Genomic DNA, 27224 nt, shown 5'->3' with positions numbered 1-27224 from the left:
AGAGATTATGATCAGTGAAATAAGCCAGAAGAAAAAAATATATATCAGATGTTTTCATTTATAGGAGGAATATAGGGGAATCAAATAAGGATCAGAAAAAAATAATAAAGAAAAATAAAATTAGCTACCAATTATAAATCAGAAAGATTTTGTGAGAGAGGGGGGGAAGAGGCATCAGTGAGAGAGAAGAGCACAAGGGACTATGGTGATGTTCACAAGTGAATTGGTGAGAATTCTACAAGGAATACACTTAAAAAGAGAGAGCATACAAACATACATTGTACAAAAATAAACAATGATGTAAAGTATATATATATATAGTATATATATATATACACACACACGCACACAAAGATATGACGTCAAAATTTGACATGCTGTTTGCAAATATTTATTCATATTTCATTATTATTACAGTTTTTTTACTAGTAGATATAGCTATGTTATGTTTTTAGATGGCCATATCTGCAGATATCTGGAATTTCTTTATTTTTTTCTTATTTTAATTGGATAAGTTAAGTTGTTAAATTACATTTTTGAAAAAAGCAATTTATATACATGGTACAAAAATTCAAAAGATGCTCCCAAAATATACTTTATAGTGCAATGTTGGCTTCTCACCCAGGCCCCTCCCCCAGAAAAACATGCTCACCAGCTTCTCAAGAATTTCAGAGGTTCTTGAACCACCTGTCAGTATTCATTGATATATACTCACTTCTGTCTCTGTGATTCCTTAAACAGATTTTTTTTTAACTTCAAATGTTCCTTATTCAAAGATTCAATAGAAACTCACCTACACTTTTTCAGGAGGGCCCTCAAAATTAAAATTTTTTGACAAAACATTTACCTTCAGTATTTTAGAAATTATTTTTTTAAAACTGTTCATTGTAGCTCTTAAATCTGTCTGGTACTTACAGAAGTAAAAGAGGCATACATTCTGAATAACTACACTAATTTTCCTATAATTTGTGTCAACAACTCATTTCCAGTAATGGCTTTATATATGTCAGACTCTATTCTTGAGCTGTCTTTTTGATTTTTCAACTCTTTTATAGAGCTATTTTTGCCTTTTTTTTTTCAAATAAACTGCACAGAATTTCAAAGGTATTTTCCCAGTGTACTTTATGTCTTTGGTATTGCTGTTAAGAAAATCTTTGTTTTTTAATTCACTGGAGCTTTTAATTAACTATTGCTAATTAATCAACTTACAGCTGTGATGTGTTTATTTTGTATCCAGGTGTGTTGCTTAATGTTTCTTAACTATGATATTTTTACATCCTTCTCTTGAGTTTTCTAGAAAGATTTTTGTGTTGCATCTATACCATATATATGTGTATATGTATATTTGTGTGGGTATGTATATCTGTCATGATTTGTTTTATCTATTGGCATTTCCTGTTATTTTACATAAAAGTAAGAAGAGCAAGAAAGCTAATTTAGTTTCTTATTTTAATTCCTGATTTTAGCTATAAAATTTTATGGTCAAAATCACAAAATATGACAAGTACTTTAAATCATATAGGATATACCCCTCTCTTCCTATTTTCAAGTTCATATGATGTTTTAACTTTTCTTTACATGCCTTCTCAGTACTTGTGGAGATAACCTAGCAAGTTTTTCTTAGTCAATTAATGGATGTGAAGTATTCCATCATGGTATAGAACGAAATTTCCAGATATGAATCTATCTCTGCATTTGGAGAATGTTGGTACTTTTAATATATTTTATTTTAATTTCCTCTTTTGTTGGTGACTATATCATGTCTTTTAATGTTTCAGATTTATTACTAGTGCCAGAACAAAGTACTATGATGCAGCAATTGGGATTTTCTGGAGCAACATTGTAGAGAAAAAGCAGAACATGAAAGAGAAAGAAAAAAAAATGTCAACTTTTTCAAAAACCTCTGCAGCTAGAGAAAAGCCAGAACAATTCTTAAAAGAGAAAAATAATACAGAATCCTCTTGGGCTAAACAGCATCTCCAGCCACAACTGCTCTTGTTAATTGCAGCTACTTATACTGGCACCATCTTTAAATCCAAAGTCACATCATACCGGTTATTGTTATTATTGCCACTGGCAGAAGGAAGTCTGATCCCAATTGTAAAGGCTAAGATGGTTTGTGTAATTGAAACAATCCTGTTCCATTAGACTCCAGACACTCGCAAAGAAGGTAATGGTGAACACGTATGCCCCGTAGCTATTCAGCAAATGTTCATTGGTTACTCCTCAAAGAAAGATATTTTGGGGGGCATTAAATTTTCAAAATCTTGAAATCTTAGTAAATTTTAATTTAAAATTCCATTTTAAAAATAGGAAATACATTAAAAAGTTTTCCTCTCCCCTTGTTCATTAGGTTACCACAAAGTAAAATTATCACTTTTTTGTGGATTTCCAGAAATTGTTCAAACACAGTCAAGCAAACATATGTATCTACATGTAGATATACATGATACACACACACACAGATGTGCATACACAGCATTTCCCTTCCTGACTTTACATACACTGGTAACATAACAGAAATACCATTCTGCAGCTTTTTTTTTTTAAGTTCACATTGAATCTTAGAGGCCTTGCCGAATAGTATATACTGTGAGGGTGGACCACAGCATAATTAAAACCCCTTCTTGGTGAACAGTGGAAAGTACCTACTTTCCAATCTTTGTGGTTACAAAAAATTCTGCAACAATGAACCTCTTATTCAAAATATTCCACATGTAAAGGGGCATTTGGCCCTTTTGTTTTAGAACAAATTCCTAGAAATGGAAATTTTTAATATCTGTAGGTCAGTCTTCCTTTATTAGTTATTTTTCCGCTTTAGGTGTTTTTCCTGATTGCTGTTACCACTATTGCTGCTACAGCTACTACTTAAAGCATCGCACCTCCACACTACAGGGTTATGAAATCATTTTTTTTTTCTAGTTTCAAAAGAGACTTCTGATGATTCTTTTGTTGAAATATTTTAATTAACACAGGTAATGCTGATCTATTTGTGATACTGAATTTCCTAGGCAAGGACATCAGTCACAGGCCACCATTTTATGTCCCTCAGAAAGATTTTAGTCTAGAACATGCACATTTTTTTTTCATGTAGATTTTTTGCATATCTAGGCATTCAATTTTCTTGTTGGCATTCTTAATTGGCTCTTTTGCCCACTATTTCTATGTTGTGGTTGCTATATGAAATCTACCAATTTGGTAAGTGTGTTAGTATTTCTAGATTTTATCAGCATTCTGATTTATACATTTTAATTTATACTTCTAGATTTTACACTTGGATGGCATCAGTTTTGTGACATTGTCAGCTTATGACAGCAAGTTTCCAGACCAGAGACTGGAAATGGGAGGTGGACTGATCTTTCCTTACCACTGGCCCCTTCTTTGTCATGGAAAAATGTAAGGTCTCAGGATGCTTGTCTAGGATAGAGAGCAGAGATAAGACCTGATGCCTTCTTCATACCTTTAAAGTTTTTCTTATAGAAATAGAGGTCAGTCTCTTTTGATTGCTAGGGCAAAGAACAGGACAAAGAACATAGATAGAAAATACAAAGAGTAAGATTTCATGTAGCCATAAGGACAGACAGATTGTAATGCAGAAAGGCAATTCTATCTTTTTCGAAAGAAGTAATCTCTAAGAACTAGAATTATTTCAGTAGTAGTGAAACTTGAGCTGGCTTTTAAAGGAATGAAAAGAGAGAGGAATTCCACACACATGCTTATAACTAGGATTGAGTAGCAAATTTAAAAATTGGACTGATCCTTATTGGTCCTTGAAAAACAGCTTCTGTTCTTTCTGCCCACCCATCTGCTCCATGCCACTTACAGCTGGACTAATGGAAGGAATGAAATGTGATAGAAGTTAGCAGATGAAAAACACAGAACTACTTACTCTCCAGGCCTGCTAGTTAGATGAAATGCTACTTGGGGAGACTTACAGAGGGATGATGTTCCTGATGAAAATCCTTAGTGTTTAGAAGTTGGGGGACACAACAGAATTCAGCAGTTCTAAGTCTAAATTTGACATCTGTGACATAAGCAATTGATGCAGGAAACAAAAGAATTCACTGACACTAGTGACCTCTAGTGGAATCAGGCTTCACCTATCTGTGGAGGAACATATGTGTGATAGACATCTTCCATACACTATACATTCCATTAGGTTAGATGAAAATCAGTGCCATATTCAGCTAATTTATATCCACAGGAGTATGATGGAAGGGACTGCTGAAATAGCGCACCCATCCTACACAGAAAGTAGAAATGTGCCAGGAATATTTTGTGCTTTGAATAGGACTTAGCTGATTGATGTTCTGGGAAAAAGAGTGGCCACATAATTGCTGGCAGAGACATTGCTTGAGAAAAGAAGAGTGTTTAGGCAGTCACTTTGCTGGTCACTGGGGGCACTGGCATGTTAATATTAGGCAGTTGGCAGGAGAACAAGCTGCCAGCTTGAGGAGGAAGCAGGCTGGGTGCTGGTATGCCAATTATACCTCTTTTCATTACAACGTGGAAGAAAGCTGTGATCTGTGAAATGTGTACACATTTGGTGACTCAGTACTTTATGTCTCTTTCCTCTGCCCAGTTGGTATTTGTGCCAAGTGTTGGCGAATGCTGTTGAACCGAGGGGGACATGAGAGCATGCTGGGGGACCTTAGCCTCTGAAATGGGACCTGTCTCCTGGAGATTTCAAGGGGGGCCAGAAGGCCCAGAGGGAAGCAGGCTGGGCATTTCCCATCCACCCCATTAGGGAAGCACTTTCCAAATACGCATCTTGACAATGAGGAGAAATAGAGGAGTAAGAGAGCTGATGGTGACTTTAAATGTGTCTGTCAGACTGGGGGCTGATAGTGGGTTACATGGATAAAAAAGGGATGTTAGTAAAAGGATCCAGGGAGAGATTTAAAGGAAAACAAGACAGCCAGACAATATGGAAGCAAACAGAATCAGGGTTACCAAGTCCTAGGTAACTGTCACTTTGGGCAGCAGTGTGTTCTCTGCTCTGGTCTCACATTACCCTCGAAGCAGGAGGTGGCCTCATGGCTCCTTTCATTATTCAGTCCCTGCTGCACACCTGTTTTGTTCACTGATGCTATTGTACCACTTGGATAGTCTGCTTTTCCATGGATTTGCTTCCTTTCTCCTCCATGTCATTTTAAAGATGTAGAAACAGCCCATCAGGTCTATAACTTCCAGACTTCTAGAAGTGGACAAAAGTCTGCCTCCCAAGTCAATGACTTTCCTCGTTCTGCAATACTAAATAAACCATAAAGCAGAGTCTACAAAGCTGGATATGTTCCTACCGCTTCCCTCTTTTGAGATGCTTCCCCTGCAGAGAGAGTCATTTGATAGAGAACAGGTCATTTCAGGTGTGTAGCTGGAGAACTAGTTTACTTACAGAAGATGAGCTAATTATTTTAATTTGCTCCAAAGCTTCTGTCAGACTGTCTTCAATCTCAGCGTCATCTAAGGAAAAGAGGTCACCGGCTCTTGAAAGATCTTTTTGTCCCAAAACCAGTCTGAACAGCTGATGCATGATGACGTGGTTGATAATCAGTCCACTTTCTAGAGGTCGGAGGCCATGCCTTTCCACGCTCAGGGGTCAGCAGGGCAGAAATATGCAGCAGAGGGTATATGACATCCTCCTCGAAAGGTCATTTTTCTCCACAAGTCTTCCCTGACACCCTCTACAAGAGAAACAGGTGACACAATGTAGTGATGTGTGGAAGGCCAGAGTTCAGACTAGAAAGTGGGTGCCCAGCAGAGAGAACAGTCATTTGGAAATGGCCATAGTGGATAGGTCCAGCTTGAGGAACCCATGACCTCTTTCCTCATTGCTGTCTCAAAATGCCTGTCAGAAGTTACTAGATTTCTCCAGAATTTAATCTGAACTTTAATAAGCAGCTGACACTCCACATTTGTTTTCCATGGGCTTTCCCTTTTCTACATCCTTCTGTCCCCACCCCAAGAAAACAAGTGGCCAAGCAGCCAGTGTGCACAATACTTGCTAGATTTTTCCCCAAACAGACCCCCATGGAGCTCAGACAGGGAAGGGGAATGAAAAGAACGTGAGAACACGGGAAGCAGCTTGTAGGCCTGGTTTCCGCTTTTCTCCTGCACGTGGACACCTGGGCTTATCTTCCTGGCTACATTCTTTGCTATGTTGACTACAGAAGCTCACCTGGAGTTCAGGCTCAGAGGTGGTCTCAGTATTTGCCTGTTCTTAGGTGCTCCCTAAACAGGTGGCAGAGTAAAGGGCTCCTCCCTGAGTGTGGGGCTCAAGCTACCCCTCCCGACTGTGAGCAAGACCTTAAGCACTGCACATGATGGGGATGGCAGAACAATGTAGCTAGAAAGGAGGGCTTTGGGATCAGGCAATCCCTCCTCTCTTGCCACAGTTGAAATAATAAAATCCCACATCTTAATTAATAGCCTACAGAGAATGATGGCACAAATTAAATATCTGATTATTCTTATCAGCTCCCTAATAATGGGCCTAATGGGTCTAATAAAATCACAGCCCATTTGCATTGCAGAGACCTCACGATCACTTCTTGGCCAAGAAGGTTTGATGACGGACGGTCCCAGGCCTTATGGCAACTGTGGCTGCAGTTCTGGCTTCGGGCCTATTGGCTTCCCCTGTGGCTGCCAGTGGAGTGCACTCACCTTATACAAAAGCAGTCATTTGGAAATGTTCATAGAGTAGCAGGCAAAAGGCACAGGTAACATACAAATGTAGCTACATGCTCAGAGAATGGGAATGGAGAGCCAGTTATTAACATAAACAATAGCAATTCTATATATAGCATTTCACCCTGAATGAGCACCTTAGAATGAGGGTGAGAGGGAGAGTCTGCTGATCCTTTGGGGTTTTCAGACTTCCCCTCTGAGTTATCCCTGGGGTGTACTTCTCTGCATATCATGTAATTTTAAAATTTAAAGGCAGGAGCTCTCAATATAGCATGGTTCCTGAACACACACTAAATAATTCCTCAGGTATTTAATTGAAGAAGTTGTCAGTATTTTCCAAATGGTGGAACTCAGAGGTCACTGAAGGGAATGCAAGGACAGTATTGCCAATTGAAATCTCTACCCGCTTTAGAAAAATGACAGCCAACAATTACTTATACTTGTCTATGTGCCAGATATGCTTCTAGAAGTTTTATAAACATTAGCTTATTTCATTTTCATGATAACAATATGAAAATATTTCACCTCCATTTTACAAGTGAGGAACCTGAAGTATTAATCCCTTGGGAGAGCTGGGATTTGGAATTAGAGGCTCTGGTGCTAGGTCCCAAGTCCATGACCACCACGATAGATTGATTCCATGTGAGACTAGGAGTTGACTCCCTCAGAGTACTATTAACACTGGAGGATGAAGAGGTGAGTAGGGTCATAATTGAAAAAAAAAAAAAGGTTTTTCTTCTCTTCTACCCTAGCCCTGTATCCTTGCCCATCTCTGCCTAGGGACTTCAGTCAGCCAGAGGGCAGGAAGTTCACAGGTAGAGCACTTTAGAGTAAGAGAAAAGAAGAAGCATGATGAAGAGGGGAACGATGTATAGAGCAGAATGGGGTTGGAAGCAGTTATTTGCACCCTGGCAGATTAGGAAGGGGTAGTCATAATGTTTACAGGGCAGTATTTCCCTGAATTTCCCTCAAAGTGTAATCTCTCTGCAGTCTCACATCTTTGCAATGACAAGAGTCCCAGTAGACAGTGCTCAGGATATAAGACATTGCATGGAAATAACTTCATCTTGACCACTCAACTTGTCAGTCAGTGTCTGGCCCTGCAGGAAACAGATTTGGTTGTCCCAGATGTCTGGGATGTCTCTGTAAACAAAACCTTCCCACTGTGAGACTTCCCCACAGCACAACTAATCACCATAAGGCAATTTTGCCGTAGAGGAGAAAAAGACTAACTGGGTGACCATTTGGCTGCCTTTCTCCAGTGACACATCAATTAACCAACTGGAATCAGCTTTAAGCTAGTTGTTAGTTTCTCCACCAGCAACATAAGAAACCATGAATTCTTATGTTCTAGTTATGGAAGAATTCAATCTGGCTTTGTGTTCTCTAATTTCAAATGCCCAGTGAATTTGATCACCAGAAATGTCCAATATAATGAATGAACAAAAACCTTGGAAGACAAGAGCATAGGTACAATCTGTAAAGGAAATCCAGCTCTTTGCACAGTTCATGAGGTCCTTTTGAATGTCTTGCTTTTATTTTCCATCTTTTTCTCTTTTATGACAGAATTGCCTTATGGCCAATGAGTACAACACAAAAACATTTGCTGTGAAATGAGTTGACAGAAAGACCTAGAATCACACAAACTAGCAGAGCTGAAACTCTGAAAAGAAATATGTGCCAAGGGAGAGAGGCACCCACAATCTTTCTTGGGCTCCTTCACCTCCACATGCTCAGTGATGCCTGGGTGGAGCGCCACCTCTGGCTTCCAGGGGCAACTGCTACTTGCAAACTGTTCACCTCTGAGACAACTCCCTGGGCCATTAAGCAGAAGCCTCACACATTGAGGGGTGCGGTAGGGAGAGATGAGACTTGAAGCAAACATTCTATAAGGCAAGGATGACCCAGAGAAAAATCTCTTGGGTGCTATAAAATAAGTAGGGGTTGGGGGAGTCCAATGAAAAGATATCGCCCATAGAGGGGGTGGCAAGAAATGATTTTGGGGGGAAGTAGTGCTTGCTACCTTTTAGGAGCGGTTTCATTCAGTGGCACGTGAAATGGATTCTAAGTCAGCAGGTTGTCTAGGGGAAGACTGAGATTCAAGCCCTAGTCTTGCCATTGAAAAGTTGTATATTCATGCTTTCCCCTCAGTTTTCCTTATCTGCAAAATGGGGCTAATGTATCCCCTGTCTCAATAAATTGCTTTGAAGATCAAAGCTAATAACACATAAAAGAGCTGTTTATAAATTTGTGGATGTTCACTGGGTATTAACCCGTTGTCACCCACTATTCCAACACTCCCCGATATTGTCACCTCATGCGCATGGCAATTCCATGCCATAGAAACTGAAGGTCAGTGGGGAAAGTGACCAGCCTAGGGGTACCGGAGTCACACTGAAAGCAGCTGGTCTCTCAAGACAAACTCTCCTCAGGGAGAATTACTGAGTTGCCTCCCTTCCCTCAGTCCTTATTAAAAAGGCACCCCACCCCTCCCCCCATCCCTTGCCACAGTGTAAAGCTAGGGATAAGAATCAGCAAGGCACAGTATTTATGTTTCAGTTCTGGTCAATGTTTTGCTCAGGTGTCTGGCTTCTCCTGCTAATCTTTCTGCAACAGCAGAGGTCAGAGCCAGATCAAATTCTCCCTCCTCTTCTCAGAAACTCCCATCCTTCTGGGTATCACAGTTCTGCACATGTATTCACTTGCACCTACTGTGCGCACACACACATCAGTGAACAGGTACATACATGCAAACTGCATGCAATGCAAATGTGCACACACTCAAACACTTTTACGCACCAAGTTTTTTGCTAGACACTTTCTTCTCTTAGTTCTCCCATCCACCTTGCAGGTAGATATCATCACCAAAGAGGAAACAGGATGGGTGAGGTTCAATATGATGCCGAGTTTAACACACAGCTTATTCACATCCAAGAGATCAGTCTGAATTAAAAAATCTGGCTTATAAAATTACATCTAACTTCCAACTTTTCTCTCATAATTTCTTCCTCTGATCTTTAAGGGGTTCTTATATGCAGCCCCCACACTCATTATCTAGTATATATGCTTTAAATTGGCATGGAATGACAAGACATTTCCCTGAGGAAAAACTAACACCACCAAGAAATGATTTTGCACCAAGCATGACCTTTGAGGGAGTCACAGTGTCCCCACAAAGTTGCTTTACCTGCACGCTATTCCTCCTGCACGCTTGCATGCTTGCCAGCCCTTAACTGTTTGCAGATAGGGTGGGAGATGGGGGTGCAGACTCCAAGGGCCAGCGGGTGGAATCCACTCAGCTCAGTGAACCTGAAGTTGTTCATTGCAGTGCTGGGGGAAGAATCCGAGGAATGCAGCCTGATGCCACTGCAGCTCCAGAGAGCCGGTCAGGTGACAGGCTGCGTCTCACCCAGCAGAGCTACCTTGGAGTGAAAAGGGCTGTTTCCTGGGGTGAAACATAAAGCCTGCTCCATGAAGTGGCTTTGCTTTCAGCAGAGAAAACAAAACCCCTCTGTTCATGAAAATCTATACTTTCTCCAGGAAGAATGGGGGGAAGAGTCACGAGGTCTCACCAGGAGCTCCAGCAGGCAGATGGACTAACAATTGGGGAGCGTTTCTCAGAGCTCAGGGGAGAGGAGGCACGGGGACATTGCCCTTGAATCCCCTCTCGAGATTTGCAGACCTAGTTCCACACAGGAGTATGTGTCCAGTGATACTCACAGGAAAGGATACTTTTGCAACAGCTCTAGGTTAATGTTGGAAGCTGATGGACTCAGGAAGTTGCTAATAATGCACACACGGTTTAGGTCACTTTATTTGCTGGGAGATGATTCATTAAAATCCACCTAAACCAGATCTCTCTAGTTCTTTAAAATATTACAGCAATACTCAAAGCGTTACCCTCTAATCTATTCACATGCCAGAGCAGAAACCCCTCCCTTTTAACAGTAACTGCATTTAAGAAAACATTTTAAACTATTCTCGTCTCTACTCCTATTTGTCTGTTCCTATAGGAGTTCCCACTGCTCATCATATTACTTCTCAGCTGGACCCTTGTGGTCATCCTACGTTCACACCTGCCACATAGAGAAGACTATTTCCTCAAGAGTTACCTTTATAAAAACATAGTACCCCACCACCCACGAGGAATTTTCTTTTATTTTTTTTTTTAAGGCACCTGGGGTCCAGAATTGGACTCTCTAAGAAATTCCAGTAAGGACAGCAAAGTGATAACCATGGGAATCTGGACACAGCTATGTATTACCTGTAGTGAAAACATGGCCAGGTGAATCAGACCTGAATGTAGGTGCCCTGTTTGCACCTGAGGACTATGATGTGGGCTGTTAAGTGTGAAGAGATCATGTAGAGCATCTAATACAGAGCTTGGCCTATCTCGACCACGCAGAGTGACAGCTATCCAATCCTTAACAACATTATTACTTTATGTTAGCATGTCCCCATGTTATAACTTTAAAAAGCTGTTGTGCTATGTAGTGCTACCTGAATTGAGTTCACAGTATGAAAATGTCCAGCTTTTGTCTACTGTGTCACATTTATATTCTGTTTATATCCTCCCCCAATCTTAAATCAGGATATTTCATGCATAATCTTGAATGTATTCTATTGAGTTTTTGGAAAACCTGTATTCCCTGAAGAGAAAGCATCAATGTGATGCTGCTCCCACCAAGGCTAAGCAGTGAAATTTTTACAGAATAGAAATAGACAGAAACACTACATATTGCAGACTTTTTATGGCTATGTAATACTTAAGTCTGAGTTTCTCATGTACGTGCAGTGCTTACCCTAACATTTATTAGTGAGGATGATGTATGTAAATCCCTGTAGGCTGGAGGGGGGAGTTATTGCAGGGAGCCCTACTCTTACTGGGCACTTTAAAACATAGCTGGTTTATTCTAGAAAGCATCAGTAGCTTCTGCTAAATGAAAATACGTGTGAACCTAAGGACTTAACTTCCCCATTACTGGGGCACTACCTGTAAGGGAAATGAAGCACTTTGTGGGAAAGGGTCAGGGGATGGTTCAATAAACACAATTGAGTAGGGAAACCAATTTATTCTGAGTAAATCTACTGTTTTTAACTTCAGTTTAGGAGATTTCCTGACTTCTTCAGAACATTGTGGAATAGCAAAATTTATTTCCATTTTACCTTGGACAACCATTCTGTGTATTAAAAAATTCTCATTTTATTCACCTGTACTCTCACTAATCTATATCCTCTCAAGTTTTAGAAACTTTCAGTAAACTTTTTTGGATAGATTTTTCCCTTGAAAGAAAGGATTAAAGATTCTTTTCAAGGAGCATCTTTTTCACAGCGTGAAAGACCTACAGGCGTTCCCATGGGAATTGGCCGAATCCATTTCAGCCCTTCCCACAAGATGTCTATTGTTCCTCAGGCGTCTCTTGGTTTCCTCTGTTGTGATCTGTTGCTACACTTCCCTTCTCTGAAAGCTCTGAGGCTGGGTTATTCCAAACCATGCTGGACTCAGCCCTTCTGCTTTTGGCCTGTGCTTATACATTCTAAGTTTATGGAAGGCATATTATCATAAGCACACACAAAAGATAGGCTTGCTGACGGGTTGAGGCCATAGTTCAGAAAATCTATCTAGTTTTTAATACATACTGGAATTTATTGAAACAAAAATAGATGGAACCATCTTCAAGGACAACTGACTCTAAAGTTTGTGATCTGTCTTTATGCCTTTACAGTCCATCTCTTTTCACCTGTAGGTTTTCACGTTACAAATTATATTTAGTCTGGAACTGATTTAAAAAAAAGTACAGTCCAATTTTGTGTGTTTATTCAGAAAACATACCTAGGCCTCTCAAATTATAAGGAAAATTCAATTTACATGTAAGTCTATATATTAAGTGAATACATGAACAATTCAAATGCCTTAAATATTTTTGCTGTTCTTTAAATTGAAAACATAAATAAATATCAGGAATTAAGTGGTTGACTACTATAACAATTTAAATATGAATTTGAAAGAAAAGTGATTAGATTCAACTATGACTTTTAAGATATTTGAAATATCAAAGTGAAAAATTGACAACAGCAATAGCCCAACCCAGACACTGTAAGATGCTGCTGAATTTTTTTTTTTTATGAAAATCATAGGCACAGTCAGTTTCTTTGCTGGTTGCAAGATTTTTCTTGGGGTAAACACAAGTATGAAATAGAAATGAGACCAGATTGTTAAGGAGTAAAACAAAAATGCACATACTATGAATTCAGCACAGTTTTCTGCTCCTGAGGCCTAGAGACATGTTTTAATAACCCACAGAGAAGTGGCTTTTTTACCCTAATAACTGAAAAGCGTGCAGACTTGGTAAGATACACAACTCCCAAACGTGCTTTCTCTGCATAATCAGCAGCCCTGGCCCACCCCCACCACCCACCTCTACTGCACTGTAGCTTACTTTAATTAGCTTTTTGTTTTTGCTGAACAAAAGGACAGGAAAGAAGACAGTCATACCTCTCAACACAGGAAACTCTGGCCATCGCAGTGGGTAGGAGGCAAAATAGTGATCCTAGAGCAAATCAGCTGGAACCCAGGGCCAGGCTCGGAGGCAGCCTGCAGCCCCTGCCCGCCCCTGTCTGCTCTGCCCCTCAGTCCTGCTGCTGCAGCTCAGCTGGTCCAGCCAGAGGTACACTTGATTCCCTCCCCTGGACTCACCGTGGGGAATCGGCAAATGAGTAACTTCTCCCTCACCCAAACTTCTGCTTAGGGCTGACAATTGGCACAGAAGCCTTGCTAGATTTACAGAAGTTTCTGTGAGCAGATCAGTAGCTTGAAAGAATTACATTTACCTAACAACCAGTAATTTAGGTTCTGTTAATGAACAACTCACTTTAAGGAATCAAGGAAGTTTTTGGTTAATATCAGATGTGGGGCTTTTTACCAGGCAGGCATTGGTGTAAAGGCTTAGGGGGTGGGGAGAAGGAAGTAGTAGAATGAGGTAGTATGTAAGTTAAATATGATAGAAGAAAAATATCATGAAAGAAGCAAAATGGCTAGTCTGAAAGAGCAGAAAATCCAACTAGGCTGCTGGCATGGCTAGAAAAACACTGGAAAACTGAATGAAACATCCTTGAAAGCAATAGAGATTTTTCCAAGACAGCATGTTCCTTCTTGTGGCAGTACAACTTGCTAATTCAATTCTTTTTGCAGTCCAAATATAGAACTCCCCTTCTCAGGCTGAATACACGAGGGATTCCTTACAAGCAGTCCTACATCTCCTCACATCTCTCTCTCTCTCCTTTAAGGCTTATGCTCCTCCAACCTTTAATGCATAAATTAATTGGTGGTACCCAGTGAATGGTTACATCTGGAGGCTCTTCTCTCCCCTTTTGAAAATGTCTATGACATGGGCTTTCTCCCCTTATTGATCTGAGGTTTTGCCTGCACATAAAGCAGTGGAATATTTCTGAACCTCTTCTAAGTAGAGCTTTCAGTGAACTGAAAGTTTGTGTGGTAGGGTAGTGTGGTGGGGGAGAGTAAGGTGGAAGGTGTACAACTGGAAATATCAATATTTCCATGTCACTGGAAATCACGTAAATAAATTGCTGACTTAATTAAAAGGCATGCTCATGGGATGAGGAGGACTTTTTCCTGTGTTTATCACCCAACATCCACTTAACTGATGAAAAAACTCAACCCAAATTTCCCTTGAGAGACAATGCTCTTTGGGCAAAGTTGATGCATAAGCAGGTTGGGTCTTAGCCAACCTGATTCTTCTAATCAGAGTGACTCACTTAGGAGAACCGTGTGGTTTCTTGCAGGCCAGGGAGCGTTAAGGCACAGACAAATGTTGGACTTTGGGGGAGCTACTATAACATTTGATGATAAGAAGGTTGTTCTTGCCTACTTGTCATCAAAAAAACACATTGTAGTAACTGTGTTTGGCTCCCTTAAACCAATTGCACTGCAATTGACCAGAACTATTCTTCAACACAAGCTGTATTTTTAAATAGCTTAGGTGGTATTTATTTTTTTAAAACCATTAAGCAACTTCTACCTGACAGTATCAGGTAGCACTTTTGATCTATGGACACCCAGGACACCCAGCAGGGCAGATGAAGGAATGACCTGTGAAGTCCTGTGAAGGAATGAAGTCATTTAGAGTAGTGGGTCTTTCTGAATTAATTCTTCTTGACTAATTGTTATTTTCCCCTGATACTTCCACTTTAACCACCTATATGTGTCTGGTGGTTTCTAGCCCCATTCTGTTTGGCCTCAATAAACTAATCCATCTATCTAAGCAATTTTCATAAATTTCTTTGGGCAACTGGGTATTACACTATCTTTTCTATCTTCTTCTCCCCACCTCATTCCTTTACACCTCCCACCATGCCTCCATTAAGTAGACTTGAAATAAAAACAGTCTTTGACCACAAATTCAGACTAAGATGCTGCCTTTATGGACAATATATTATTATTTTAAAACTTTTTTTCAGGCCCTCCCTGGTGGCACAGTGGATTAAAGCACAGCACTAAGAAGCTTAAGCCACTTCAGCATGAGTTCGAACCCTGCCCCAGAGGTGACCACAGGGCGCAGCAGACCTCTCCTGACCTGCCTGCTGCTCCCCTCAGCAGTGTACTTTGATCATCTGCCTGTTCTGCTCCCCACTCTGTCTCTGGTGAATCCTCTCACCCTCTACATCTCTGGCCTGTACCCCAGTTCTGTATGAATAAATAAATCTTAAAAAAAAAACTTTTTTCATTTCATTTTTTTTAAGATTTATTTATTGATACATACAGAGCTGGAGTACAGGCCAGAGGTGCAAGGGTGGTGAGAGGATTTACCAGAGACAGAGAGGGGAGCAGAACAGGCTGACTGATGAAGTACACTGCTGAGGGGAGCAGCGGGCAGGTGAGGAGAGGTCTGCCACACCATGTGGGTCACCTCTGAGGCAGGCAGGGGTCAAACTTACACTGAAATGGCTTTAGCTTCTTAGTGCTGTGCTTTAACCCACTGCACCACCAGGAAGGGCCTCATTTTATTTTTAAATTATTTTAACATTTATTTTTGCTTAGAAGAACTGGGGTATAGGCCAAAGGTGAGGCTGGGGTGAGGTTGGATTCTGGGATGGGGGGAGAGGATTCAACAGAGACAGAGTGGGGAGCAGAAAAACAGGCTGATTTGCTGAAATACACTGCAGAGGGGAGCAGTGGACATGACAAGAGAGCTCTGCTGCACCATGTGGGTCAGCTCCCTGGCCGGGGATCGAACTCAGGCCGTATTAGTGATAGTACTGAGATCCAGCCCCTAGGCCATGAGACGGCCTGAAAATAAGTTATAAATCATCTTGAAATTATAAATTACATAGAAACACTGAGAATTCTTGGATGATTGCATTTTCTATGAATAGTTATTTTTACTTGAACTGCTGACCCCATACAAGACAAGAAACTTGGATATATCCAGGAAGTTCCTCTGAACTCAGCAAAATCACACATGACTGATGCTGCAAAAGTCTGCCCCTCCCTTTTTTAAAAAAACATGGGAATAGGAACTTGTGGGTAAGGTTTATTCATTATGCTTCATTATAATAAAAAACACTTTGACTAAAAGAATATGATAGTAAGTGCAACACCTATTACTCCTAAATTAGAGGAGACTCATTACTCTCCCAAACTAGATCCTCTTTCTGATTATCTTAGTGAAGAACCCTTTCTACCTGTAAACTCGGAAGTCCTCTATTTCTCTCTCTCCTTTCCCACTTGCACTAATGATTCTGTCACTTCTCAGGTGCTGTGCATTCTGTGTCCTCAGCACCCTTTACGATCTGTATAATGGACAAAATCTACAGTGACTCCTGGACAGAGTCTAAAGTGACCCTCAGTGATCCATTTTCTGATGTTCCTGCTCTTGTGTGATTTTCTTCTCTTAAATATGGGTGGGACTTGTGATAGAAAGGCTGATAGACAAATTGCTAATAACTAGAGTATTAACAGGGAACATCTACCCTGATGAGGTATGAATACCTTCTTCTATTTTACCTTCCTCTAATTACTGAATTTTCTGCACCAATTATGTTACTTTTAAATATGAAAATATATTAACATTAAGAGATTTGTAGATAAAATCGTGTAGCAATTACTATAATGTGTTATGATACAGGAAAGAAATCCTGAAAAGACTTGAATTTTTGCAGTATAAAGACATGGTTAGAAGTTTGTGTGATTTGCAGACCAATGGACTCAAATAGAAAACCCAGATATAAACCCACAGGTTTATGGACAGCTAATCTTTGACAAAGGAGCAAAGAAGATACAATATGATTTCTCACATGCCTTTTGCAGCAACGTGGATGGAGCTGGAAGGGATCATGCTTAGTGAAATAAGCCAGAAAGAAAAAGAAAAATACTGGATGGTTTCACTCATAGCAGGAGTATAAAGGAACAGGGGGTGGGGTGGGGATAATGAATAACTATATACCAGAGACATTTTACGGGGGTGAAGTGGGGAATGGGATCAAAAATGGGGGGAGGGGTGGGAAGTGCACTGGACTATGGTGATGGGAAGCCCATGGGGATTACAACTGAGATGGAAAAAGGCACAAAAATATTTGTGTGATTAGAAGACATCAAGATATTTGATTTCTACCAACACTCTTAGATTTGAAACATAGTTATTTAAAAGGATAGGTTAGATGATAAAGCCATTACACTAGGATTTTCAAATCAGATGAATAAATCTTTCTTAAAATTCTGAAATGCTGAGTCTTAAAAGTTAAAAAAGTAAATACTTCCATTAGCTCCAATTAGCAACTCTTAATACTTCATAAATGGGCTTCTAGTTTTATTACATACTTTACAAAAATAATATCTACTCTCCTGGAAGAAAAAAAGCACCATGAGTCTGGTGTGTAAGGTTAAATTCTGCACTTTTGCACTCATATATATGTGCATAAAATTTATAGTTTAGTATTGGGTGTGCATGACTTACACAAATTATGTCAAGTGATACATAATCATTTTCTGCATCTAATTTTTTTATCTATCATTACTATGCTCTGATAATTACTCATATATAAATTATAAATAAATATCTACAGATGTATTTATATAGATATGTATCTTTTTGGTGGTTCATAACATTCTATCCTATAAACATAGTACACATTATTTATCCATTCCTCTAGGGAGGGTGTTGTAAGCGGTTTGCAGGATTTACAGAAGACCATGCGAAGTTGAGGTTGAGAGGGCACACTCCACACCGACCACTTCCAGTCATGTGACATTGGGCGATGTTCTGGAGCATGTTTTATGTGTCAGACATTTTATTTATTCATAAGGCAAGGATATTAGTGGTTTCTACTTCCTAGACTTGTTATAAAAATTATCTCAGGTAATATTTGTAAAGTGGTTAAAACCATGACTGGAATGTCCTAAGTGTTACATGAGTGTTGGTTAAATACTCACCAGAAGAACATCTTTATGAGTGCTTCCTGGAGTACAGTTGCAAGGACTCATCTAGGATACACACCCGAAGTGAAACTGCAGGAAGGCACGTTTTCTATTTTACTAACCATGGCCAAATTATACTGCAAAATGAAAGGACCAACCAGTATTCCCCCAAGAAGGCTGTCTTCATGTCAGACACCTGACACACCTGAGAACATTAAACAAAGACATTTTAATTTGACCTGTTAATGGATGAAAATGTTATCTTGTTGATTTACTTTTTTTCTGAACACTGATGAGAGTATCCATATTTCAAATTCTGAATATATTTATAATTCCTTTTCTGTTAATGTCTATTCAGGCTCACATCTCTTTCATGGATTTCTACAGAGGGATTTTTTTTTTCCTTCTTCTGATGTGAAGAGGTATTTTACTATTGAAGATGCTAAGATTTTGTCTGTTACATGTGTTGCAATTATAGCTAACATGTTTCAGTTTTGTTTTGAGGGATGCTTACACTAAAACCATTTTGTTTCTTCCAATGTTTCTTAATTAAAATACACATATAATGCATTTCCCCCTACTTTTATTTTTAAATGTTCGTTTGTTCTATCTCTCAGGTCTGCATATTGTTTTAATCATTTAACAGCATGTCTTAGTACACTTTACATGTTAACATGCATAGAGCATACTCAGGGTTTTTTTTTTTTTTTCTTTTCTTGTATTGTCCTCAGCAGATGGATTTACCAGGTTTACTTCGATTATCGTTATTGGAAATGGAAGTCTAAAAACAATAAGTTTTTATCTTTTAAATACATTGTTTCTTAGTAAGATTTAAAAATTATGAGATTATACTAAAATGTCATTTGTTGACCTTTTGGGCATGGTTTCTACACTCTTAGTCTTAAAGCTTCAAGAATTTATATTGTGAAGATGTTAAAATAATAACTGGCTTGAAAAAAACATTTGAACTCACATCATGCATTCTCAGCATAAATAACTTAGTTCTTTCTAAGTAATGGCATTAACCATTGCCAAGGAGACACCTCCTTAGTTCCTTTATCCTTGGGCCATCATAATAGATTTCTACATAACTTTTCAGGGACAAAACAATGGGTAATTTTCTTAACCAAAGGGGATTCAGAAAACAACTAGAAAGCTTGATATGAAACATATGCTAAGAAGGTAAGACTAAAATTAAATATTTTCTTATGTCAGTACTATTGTCTTTATCTTTACTACCTCATAAAGAATGGTTTGCAGGCTGGGTACAACCCCCATCTCTAATGTGCTTCATTATTAAAACAGGACTTAATTAAGTGGTAGACAAAGTCAGAAACATGCTATGACTTGAAATCTCTTAGGTTTCAGATGTTTCTAGTTTGGCAAAAGCCAAAAGCATATTTTGTTGAGCACATTTTATTCCTACGTGTATTATAAGGAAAATCTAACCCATGTGTTTTCTTTCATTAATATTTTGCCAAGTTAAATGGTTCTTTTGCAAGATATATTTAATGTTAAGTTATTTTTATGAGGCTTTTTTCCTTGGATTATGAGTTCATATGTCACCTAAAGTAAGTATACTTTGATCCAAATATCTTGTAGTTATGAAGTCAGAAACCCACAAAACTTGGGTGATTTCCCAACAGTGCCAGATACAATATTTTCTTTCTACTACTAACATCACGATTTTACCTCATATTTGTCAACCAGCACTTTATTGAAGAAACAACAGATTATTTTTTCTTCTTTTTAAATTCTGCTTTTAATAAATGTCTAAATGAGTACCATGGCCCAATTCAAAATGGGGCACTAACTTCAAATTATGGGCACATATCTACGTGTATGTTAGTTACTGACTCAACCACATCTGAGGTTACTTTAAAGTATGAAGTAAGCAGGCACATCAGAGGGCTTGATGACTGCACACCTGTAAAAGTAGCAAAAATGATGAGTTAATGGGCAATAGGAACTTTCTATGAATGCTGGGAGAAAACTAATTTGTAAACTACTGTGGAAAATAATTACTATCTAGTAAAGTCATGGATGTGCCGGGCTTTTCTACTCCTGGGTATATTCCTAGAGAAATTTGCACAGATGAACTAAGAGACAATCCAAGGAAGTTCATAGTTTCACAATAACAGTAAGAACAATGGAAGAGTGGAAGTGAATGAGTGACAGGAACATATATTACTAACATGGATGAGTCTCAAAATAGTACTGAATGATAGAAATCTAACCCATAGTAGGAAAATGCAGTATTATTGTATTATATAATGTTTAAAATTATGTAGCAACAGAGAATTTAGTGTTTAGAAATATATACAATATATCACATCAACAAAAACAATAAATAAAATTGAGAATAGTCACTCTTGTGTGAGGTGGCAGAAAGTGGAAGAAATTGGATATAGGAAGAACTTCTACAGTAGCATTAATGTTCTATTTTTTAAAGTTGTGGGGAGTTTTGTTTTACCATTATTTTTATACTTCAAAATATTCCAATATTATTTTGCATTTAATTCAAAGCTAAACTTAAAAACACAGATTTAAATATGCGATCAGCACTACCTTAGCTATCTACTATGATTCTCAGGAAAGAAATGAAAAGGATACAGTATGCCAGAGTTCAGTTGTATGCTTTATGCTTGCTTTCCATTCTTGACTTTTCAAAAATTTCATTCATTTGGCTTCTTTCTGTGACTTATATAGCTGGGCTAGTTTTTATATTTTTGGATTAGTGGAATACTATTGGGCAGCTTCTGTCATTCTGCATAAGTAGTAGTGATTACTCTATCAGAAAAAAATCTATACTAACATGGCATAGCAGTTAGTCCTTGACAAGCCAGTCTCAGTGGTGTGCTTCAGCTGTCAGTGTAGCCGTCAGTAACATGGAGACACAACAAATCCTGTGGAGCTGAGCTCTCCCTCAGTCAAGCAAAGACTGAAGTCTTTTCAAACAGAAAGAAATCTATGTGGACAATTAATTATTCACAAATCCATGTTGGCATCTTCCTACATCCCACACTCTCCAACTTCTCTGTATTTTATCTCCCGTCCTCCTTTCCCCACTCTCCTTCTTTCTCTCACCTCCCCTCCACCCTCTCTTCATCAACTTATTCAATATCTATTACGTGCTACGTACCAAATAACTCCTAGGACTTTGGCTTTGTGTATAGAACAGTAAATCTTACTTTTCTTTCTGAAGAAGAATGATTCCTTTTGTGGTCAATTATTGCCATAATTTTAGTGACATAATTTCTTGTCTTTTTTTTTAAATTGTGAATTCTACAACACATTCATAGGAGTTAAACTAATGTATATATACATAAAATGGAAGAGGTGGTAATAGAATCAAGACACACAATCACCATGGAGCTCAGCAAATAAACATTATCTGCATTTACCATGTAGATCATGCCGCAACTTTTTCTCCTTTGCCTCACCCCCAAATAATGCCCTCTTTGAATTGCGTAGCATCATTCTCTTATAATGTATGGCTTAAAAAAATCTCACATTTTTGAAATATTTATTGGATATTATAGCCTGTGTTCTTTGGTGACTCAATGTTTTTCACTCAACATTTTGTTTTTGTCATTCATTATGGAACTGTGTTTGATTTACTTTTTACAACACATAGTATTCCACTCTGTCTCTCTACCCCAATTTATTTATTCTTACTTTGTTGATGAGCATCTTGAGTTGCAAAATTTCACTACTATGAAGAGCCTAGGTATACTTCTAATGCCTCTTGGTGCACACTTACATGTATTTTTCTTGGGATAAACTTATCAATGACATTGTTACATCATAGGATATGTGAAGCTCCCACAGAATTAGTTGTCCTGGCTTACATTCTCATTTGCAGTGGGTGGTAGATCTTATCTCTGTCTCATCGCCAACACATTCTACTTGACCTTGTAACTTTTGCCAATAGGATGTATATGAAATTGTATCTTACCCAGGCTTTAAATTAATTGTTCAGCAATTAATTTGAGCATATTTTAAAGTTTGTCACTTACATATTTCTTCAGTGAAATGCCAATTTATATCTTTTGACAGTTTTTCTTATTTGGTTATATATCATTTTCTAACTGATTTCAAAGAGTTCTTTACATGTGTTTCTGATATGAGTTCTTTTCAAGATAAGTATTGCAAATACATTTTTACATTTTGTGATTTGAATTTCACTTTATGATTTTTTAAAATGTCTTGATAGCGGGCCCTCCCTGGTGGCGCAGCGGGTTAAAGCACAGCACAAAGAAGCTTAAACCACTTCCACATGAGTTCGATCCCCGCCTGCCCCGGAGGAGATCCACATGGCGAGGCAGACCTCTCCTGATCCGCCCGCTGCTCTCCTCAGCAGTGTACTTCGTCCATCTGCCTGTTCTGTATCCCACTCTGTCTCTGGTGAATCCTCTCACCCTCCGCATCTCTGGCCTGTACCCCAGTTCTGTACGAATAAATAAATAAATCTTTAAAAAAAATGTCTTGATAGCTTGAATTTAATGTAGTCAAAATGATGAATCATATTCTTGATGCTTTGTGCTTTTTGAGTCTTGCTTAAGAAATCCTTCCCTACACAGAAGCCATAAATATATTTTCCTTTATATCTCCTAAAAGTTTTTAAATTTTTTGCATTTTACATTTAAGTCCTTAAGCTGCAAATTCTTGCTTGTTGTATGTAGCATCACATAAGAACCTATTTAATTTTTTTTTTATCTAGTCAACCAACATCAATGTGCCATTTACTTAAAAGTTGATCCCTTCTTCAGTGATCTGTGCTCCATTTCTTTCTAGTTATGGCTCTGTTTCTGGCTCTATGTTTTGTTTATTTGGTTGGGATTTTAAGTAGGTAGTCTATCCTTTGCACCAATACCACATTATCTTAATGATCACAGCTGAACAAATTACCTCATATTTTTCTTTTAAAAATGATTCAAAAGACCATTTTTGGACCTTGGGATGTCTGTAAACTTCAGAATCAGATTATAACTTTTGACTAAAATAGCATGAAATTTATAGTTAATTCAAGAACATGTATACAACACTGAAGCTCCCTATCCAGGAGCATGATGCTATTCTAAACTTTAGATAATATTTAGCATTTTTCATAAGTTAGCTTTTCACTTAAAAGTTATACATGCTTAAAATAACTTTATTAAGGTAAAGTTGATATACAAAAACCACACCTATTTAATGTATACTTTTCGGTCAGTTTGAATATGTGCATACACCTTTGACATGAAACCATGCCAAAGTCAGAGTAATGGACATATGCATCACAAGGTTCCTGTGCCCATTGTTTTCATTTTTATTTTGAAATAAGAAAGTTAACATGAACTCCTCCCTCTGAATAACTTTTTCAAAAATGCACAATATAGTATTGTTAACTATAGGAAAAAAATTTTTTTTTTTGGTTAGGGTTTTTTGATCTAGAGATCTCCTGATCTCTAGAACTTAATCATCTTGCATAACTGAAACTTTATACCTTTTAAGCAAAAATTCTTACCCCTTACTCCCCCAAGTTGCTGGCAACCACTATTATATTTTCTGCTCTATGAATTTGATCAGTTTAGATACCTTATATAAATGCAATCATGCAGTATTTGCCTTGATGTGACTGGCTTATTTCACTTAGTACAGTGTCTTTCAGATTTTCCGTGTTGTCACAGATGGTAGGATTTTTTCTTTTTAAGACAGAATAACATTCTATTAAATGTAAATACTACATCTCTGGTATCCATCAGTTAATCAGTGGATACTTAGATTGTCTCCATATTTTGGCTGTTTGGCTATGAAAAATGCTGCCATAAACATAGGAGAACAGGATAGTCTTTGGGATTTTTCTTTCAATTATTTTTGGGTAAACACCCAAATGTGGAATTGCTGCATTATATAATAGTTTTACTTTTAATTTCTTGAAGAAACTCCACACTATTTTTCACGTTTGTTTTGCTGTTGAATTGTGGAGTTCTTTAGATTTATTTATTTATTTGTACAGAACTGGGGTATAGGCCAGAGATGTGGAGGGTGAGAGGATTCACCAGAGACAGAGCAGGGAGCAGAACAGGCAGACCGACGAAGCACACTGCTGAGGGGAGCAGCGGGCGGGTCAGGAGAGGTCTGCCCTGCCATGTGGATCTCCTCCAGGGCGGGTGGGGATCCAACTCATGTGGAAGTGGGTTAAGCTTCTTAGTGCAGTGCTTCAACCCACTGCGCCACCAGGGAGGGACCGAGTTTATATTTTAACTCATTATTACATGGTTTGCAAATATTTTCTCACATTCTGTAGGTTGTTTTATCCTTTTCTTGCTGTGCAAGTATTTCTTCATTGGACTTATTTTCACTTGCTGATTTTTACATTTGCTATCCTGCTTTTTGATGTCAAATCCAAAAATTTATAACTAAGACTAATGTCTCCAGACACACCCCCTAAGTTTTCTTCTAGGAATTTGATAATTTCAGATTTTTACATTCAAATCTTTAATCCAATTTGACTTCATTTTTGTCAAATTGGTGTCCAGTTTTATTATTTTGCATGTAGCTATCTTGTTTTCCTAAGATAATTTATTGATAAGATTATCCTTTACCAATTGTACTTCTTAGTTTCTTGTCATAAATTAGCTACATATATTTGGGCTTATTTCTGGGTTTTCTGGTTGTTTTTTTTTCCTATTATCTATATATTAGTTTTTATGCCAATGCCAGACTGATTTGATTACTACAGCTTTGTTATAATTTTATAACAGGTTGTATGAGATTTCTATATTTGTTCTTCTTTTCTAAAGATTTTTTTTGGGGGGGCCCTCCCTGGTGGCACAGTGGGTTAAAGCACAGTGCTAAGAAGCTAAAGCTACTTCAGCATGTTTGATCCCCACACCAGAGCTGATCCACATGGTGAGGCAGACCTCTCCTGGCCTGCCTGCTGCTCCCCTCAGCAGTGCATTCTGTTGATCTGCCTGTTCTGCTCCCCATTCTGTCTCTGGTGAATCCTCTCACCACCCCTGTACTTCTGGCCTGTACCCCAGCTCTGTATGCATAAATAAGTAAATCTTTTTTTTAAAAAAAAAGATTGTTTTGTTATTTGGGTTATGTTGGAGTTCCATACAAATGTAGGTATTGTTTGTAATATTTCTGTCAAAATTGATGTTAGAATTTTAATAGGGATTAAATTGAATTCATATATTGCTTTAAGTTGTTTGGGTATTTTAATAATATTAATCCTTCCAATCCGTGAGCACAGAATCAGAATATGTTTCAATTTATTTGTGTCTTCTTCAATTTAATGTTATTTTTTGTTTTTATTGGTTGTGTTTTCATGTCACAGTCAAGAAATAATTGTCAAGACCAATGTCTTCAAGTTCTTCCCCCATATTTCATTCCATAAATTGTATAATTTTAGTTCTTAGATTTGAATATTTAGCACATGTTGAGTTTATTTTTGTGTGTAGTGTAAGATAAAGATCCAGTCGTTTGATTTTTTGTTGTTGCCTTTAAAAGTGGAAATATAAACTAATAAAGCTACTTTGGGAAACAGTGGCGTTCTTTTATAAAATATAAGAAACATATATCGGGGCCCTCCCTGGTGGCGCAGTGGGTTAAAGCACAGCACTGAGAAGCTAAAGCCACTTCCACATGAGTTCGATTCCCGCCTGCCCCAGAGGTGACCACATGGCACGGCAGACCTCTTCTGACCCGCCCGCTGCTCCCCTCAGCAGTGTGCTTTGTCAATCTGCCTGTTCTGTTCCCCACTCTGTCTCTGGTGAAGCTTCTCACCGCCCCTGAGCCTCTGGCCTGTACCCCAGTTCTGTATGCACAAATAAATAAAATCTTAAAAAAAGAAAAAAGAAAAAGAAACATATATCTAGTAACTAGCTAATCCCAGGTATATACCTGAGGGAAGTTCTTGTCCTTGAACCAGGTGACTTGTATAATTAGCATTGTTCATAAGATATTTTTAAAAATTAAAAAAAAAATCCACAAATAATACACTGCATAAATTATTGTGGTATAGTCATTGGAATAATACACAGGAGTGAAAAAAAGAAAATTATGTCTTTGTATATTAATGTGTCAATACTAAAATAATAAAATTAAGGGAAAGGGGAAGAAATTTATGAAAAATCCATATATCATAATTTCTTTAATATAATGTTGAAGGATAAGAAGTAGCAGATAATATATTGCTTGGGAGGAGGGACATGCATGTATAGCAAGGTTTAAAGAAAAGCAAGGAAATGATCAAAATTAAGCTCAGTAAAATAGATACCTAGGAAAGGGGGAAATAGGATTCAGTTGGAGGGCACACTTGCAACTTGAATTTACCAGTTATGTTAGAATTCTTAAGCTGACTGGAAGATAACAGTGCATCTTACTATTTTAAAAGTATATATAATAGGTATATATACTTTATGCATGCCACACACGTATATAAACTTTTGATGCATTTTTAATTTATAATAAAATATAGTTACTTAATATTTTTAAACTTAATATTTTACAATTTTTTTGGCAATTCAAAAAGTATTTTTATGATTTTACAATGACTCATGAATTCATTAGTACCTCAAGAATGTGTTGGAGGTAAATCTCTTTACTTTGCGTCTCTCTATACATGTGCTTTTAGCTCTGTTTACCTTAAAGAGTTTTGAAATTAACAATTTGATTGGTTGAAAAAGGGATTTATAGAGGTTGCAAGACCTTCATGCCTACCTGAGTCTGGCCACCATGGCAGCACTTAGCAGGGTATAATGAGCACACGGGACTATGGTGATGGCACACGGGTGAACTGGTGGTGGGAAGTCCACAGGGATTACGACCGAGATAAAAAAAAATGCACAAAATGAAGAATGCTGTAAAAAAATTAATGGATTAACTAATCAATTAATTAAAAAAGAAATAGAGCATCAAAAAAAAATACCTTTGTCTTTAGTTGTTCTTTATTTCCCCCTCTTCCCAGACTTTCAGCTGGAGAACTTTCCTAACTCATCTGAGACATCAAAATGAGGTAGATAACAAATATTTAGAACTATCTTTTATTTTCATTCTCCTTTCTTTTTGACATAAATATCTCACCCCAGCCTACATTTTCAGCACATACACA

The 27224-nt window shown here is 38.1% G+C and overlaps 1 protein-coding gene across 2 annotated transcripts in view; it reads right to left on the bottom strand.

Moving 5' to 3' along the window:
- The window catches only part of VEPH1 (ventricular zone expressed PH domain-containing 1), a 157946-nt gene extending 152262 nt beyond the window's left edge, over positions 1 to 5684 (bottom strand). For both annotated transcript variants that reach the window (XM_004682313.2, XM_004682314.2), the window contains exon 1: positions 5396 to 5684. In XM_004682313.2, coding sequence (XP_004682370.1) covers positions 5396 to 5533 — 138 coding nt within the window. In that variant the 5' untranslated portion in view covers positions 5534 to 5684. The remainder of the gene's footprint in view (positions 1 to 5395) is intronic.
- Positions 5685 to 27224: the final 21540 nt, after the last annotated feature.

This window comes from Condylura cristata, unplaced genomic scaffold, assembly GCF_000260355.1.
Source record: "Condylura cristata isolate star-nosed mole 26May11 unplaced genomic scaffold, ConCri1.0 scaffold00014, whole genome shotgun sequence".
Lineage (NCBI taxonomy): Eukaryota > Metazoa > Chordata > Mammalia > Eulipotyphla > Talpidae > Condylura > Condylura cristata.
This window is presented reverse-complemented; position numbering and strand designations above follow the sequence as displayed.